Here is a 2,537-nt window from a genome sequence, read left to right as displayed (position 1 = left end):
TGCCAGGTGGGCGGGAGGGACGTGGCTGCATGCTTAGGAATGTGTCCGGTCGCCTTACTTGTTAGCTGGCTAGGTGAAACAAGGTGGGGCGCGGCAACTGTGCTGCCAGCCCTTGACTGTCGTAAGCTCCCCTGCCTTTTGCGCGCTCTTACATTCAGCTTGGCTTTGGATTCCTAGTCGCAGCCTTGTGACATGTGAGCATTGTGCGTTATCGCACGCACATCCAGGAATCTGGGTGTCTCGTTTCCTATCCAGCTTGGTTTTATTGCAACGTAACCCCAAGCGAGCAGACGACGCGTTAGATGGCGTGTTGCATATCCGTATTGACTGCTGTCTTCTCCCCCGCTCTCGCTGCTCACGTGCCGCGCAGGTGATCCTGATGGGCCTGGTGGAGGGCTACCGTGTGAACGGCGGCCCGGCCGGCGAGGGCCTGGACCCGCTGTACCCCGGCGAGTCGTTCGACCCCCTGGGCCTGGCTGACGACCCGGACACCTTCGCCGAGCTCAAGGTCAAGGAGATCAAGAACGGCCGCCTGGCCATGTTCTCCATGTTCGGCTTCTTCGTGCAGGCCATTGTGACCGGCAAGGGGCCCATTGAGAACCTGAACGACCATCTGGCCAACCCGGCCGTCAACAACGCCTTCGCCTTCGCCACCAAGTTCACGCCCAGCGCGTAATGTATCGCTGCTATGTTTGCTAGTCGAAGCGGTTGTCCGCATCTGCCGGCCGCTGCTGCCTTCAGCTACGTTACGTTGTTTAGCTATGTGAACGTAGACACAGCATAACCAATAAACTGCCAATACCGGTATACGAGACGTCACATGCATAGCAATTGCAGGCAGTAGTTGCCTATCCGTCGCTGTTGGGTAAATACGCTTGGATGCGCAGCTTGCCAAAACTGTTGAGTGATGCGTGGGTGCTTGTCAGTTATGTCCATCGAACCTCGTTGTCGCACTGTGGCCACCTCTGTTTTTGATGTCGTGTTCCTGCGATGAGTTCCCGCGTGGTGAGTGGTGAGCAGCGGCGGAAGCGGTCCTGTTACGGGCCTGAAGTTTTGATGTGGGTGTTTCCCAGTAGGGGTTTCCCACAGCACGGGTGTTGAGGTGGAGCTCTTACTTTTGGGTGGGGTATTGGGCGGCGAGACGTGAGATATCAAGAGCTTCATACAAAGCGCATGCACATGCTGGATGCGTTGCGCCAAGCAAGCTCCTGTAACATTTGGGGTGTTCATGACATAAGGAAGGTCTCGGTTCCAGTGCTTGTTTCACCGCTTCTTGGGTCTGGAGCACATACAGCCATTTTGGTGGGTACGTACTGCAAAGGCGGCCACGCAAACAGGCACACATGGAGAACACGCGCGAGACACGAGCTAAAGGAACATCAAGCGTACAGCGGCCTCGGCCTCCGCGAACCAGGCTCGCTACCTTCCTCACAGCCAGGAACTACGTTGCCACTGGAAGGTACCCCGATGCACCAAGAAGGCTTATTGTGGCTTATGCACCGATGCACCATGAAGGCTTATTGTGGCGCTCGCCTCGGGCTTATGTGTTCCGTTTCGGATAGCACAGCATCAGCACCACGAAAAACCTGTCGATATGCATAACACAAAATCACAAACACACACATCCTCACAAACACAAACACATACAAACACACACAAGCTCACACAAACTCACAAACACAAGCCACACACTCACTCTTTTTCTTTTTCTTGTCATGCAGAACACACACACACACACACACACAGGCACACACACACAGGCACACACACAGGCACACACACACGCCACACTTAAGTCGAAGGAAAAAGGCACGAAGTCGGACTGGAGCCTTGTAATGAGTGATGCCGTTACCTGGATTACAGTCCGGTGTAGAACCATGGGACGTGCAATGATATGGAGTCTTAAAAGCTCGGCAACCAGATGGACGCCGCTGCATGCTGGCTACTGCTTTCAGTATCACCCTGGCTGGCAGGCCCCTTTCGATCAGTTTCGCATCCGCAAGGCCAGAGCATGCAGCATCGCCAATGGTTTGACCACCTGCTCCCGTAACTTAAGAACCGAATACCGTATGCCAGTGCCATGGTTCCAGTACTCCCCCAGAGAGGCAGGACGACACACACAAATAGGCTACCCGCTGTCCCTTGTCTATCTGATACTGCCCCGCGATTTTATGCATAAAACTGCTGGTCACAAGAAGTTCGTCTTTGTTCCTTTCACCACGGTTTAATTGATAGCATGAAGCTAAGCATGCGTGGAGTGCTGAACATGTAGCGTGCGTGGTGAAACCCCTGGCAAAAGAGGTAACAAACAGAGGGCGTGCTGGCGTTCTGTTCAGTACTTCAGAGGTCAAAGGCAAGCCATGGGCAAAGTAGGAGCTTTTCCCAGGTGCCAGCCTTAGGCTCCGACGTTTGGAAGCCCGTGGCCGATTGTAAGTTGCGAAGAGCTCATGCGTTTGGTTGAGGCCGCCCGTCCTCCCTTGATCGGATGTGTTGCTACGACAGGTTGCTACGGACGTGCTTGTTGCCTTCCTTCGGTC

The 2,537-nt window shown here is 54.5% G+C and overlaps 1 protein-coding gene across 1 annotated transcript in view; it reads left to right on the top strand.

Moving 5' to 3' along the window:
• The first annotated feature begins 361 nt into the window (after window positions 1-361).
• VOLCADRAFT_78096 (uncharacterized protein) overlaps window positions 362-2,537 on the top strand; it is a 5,262-nt gene continuing 3,086 nt past the window's right edge. The window contains exon 1 of the mRNA XM_002958710.1: window positions 362-1,102. Within this exon, the coding sequence (XP_002958756.1) occupies window positions 380-676 (297 nt within the window). The 5' untranslated portion in view covers window positions 362-379 and the 3' untranslated portion in view covers window positions 677-1,102. The remainder of the gene's footprint in view (window positions 1,103-2,537) is intronic.

Source organism: Volvox carteri (assembly GCF_000143455.1).
Source record: "Volvox carteri f. nagariensis unplaced genomic scaffold VOLCAscaffold_103, whole genome shotgun sequence".
In the NCBI taxonomy this organism is placed as follows: Eukaryota; Viridiplantae; Chlorophyta; class Chlorophyceae; order Chlamydomonadales; family Volvocaceae; genus Volvox; species Volvox carteri.
Note: the sequence above shows the minus strand (reverse complement) of the source record. Positions and strands in the feature narration are given on the sequence as shown.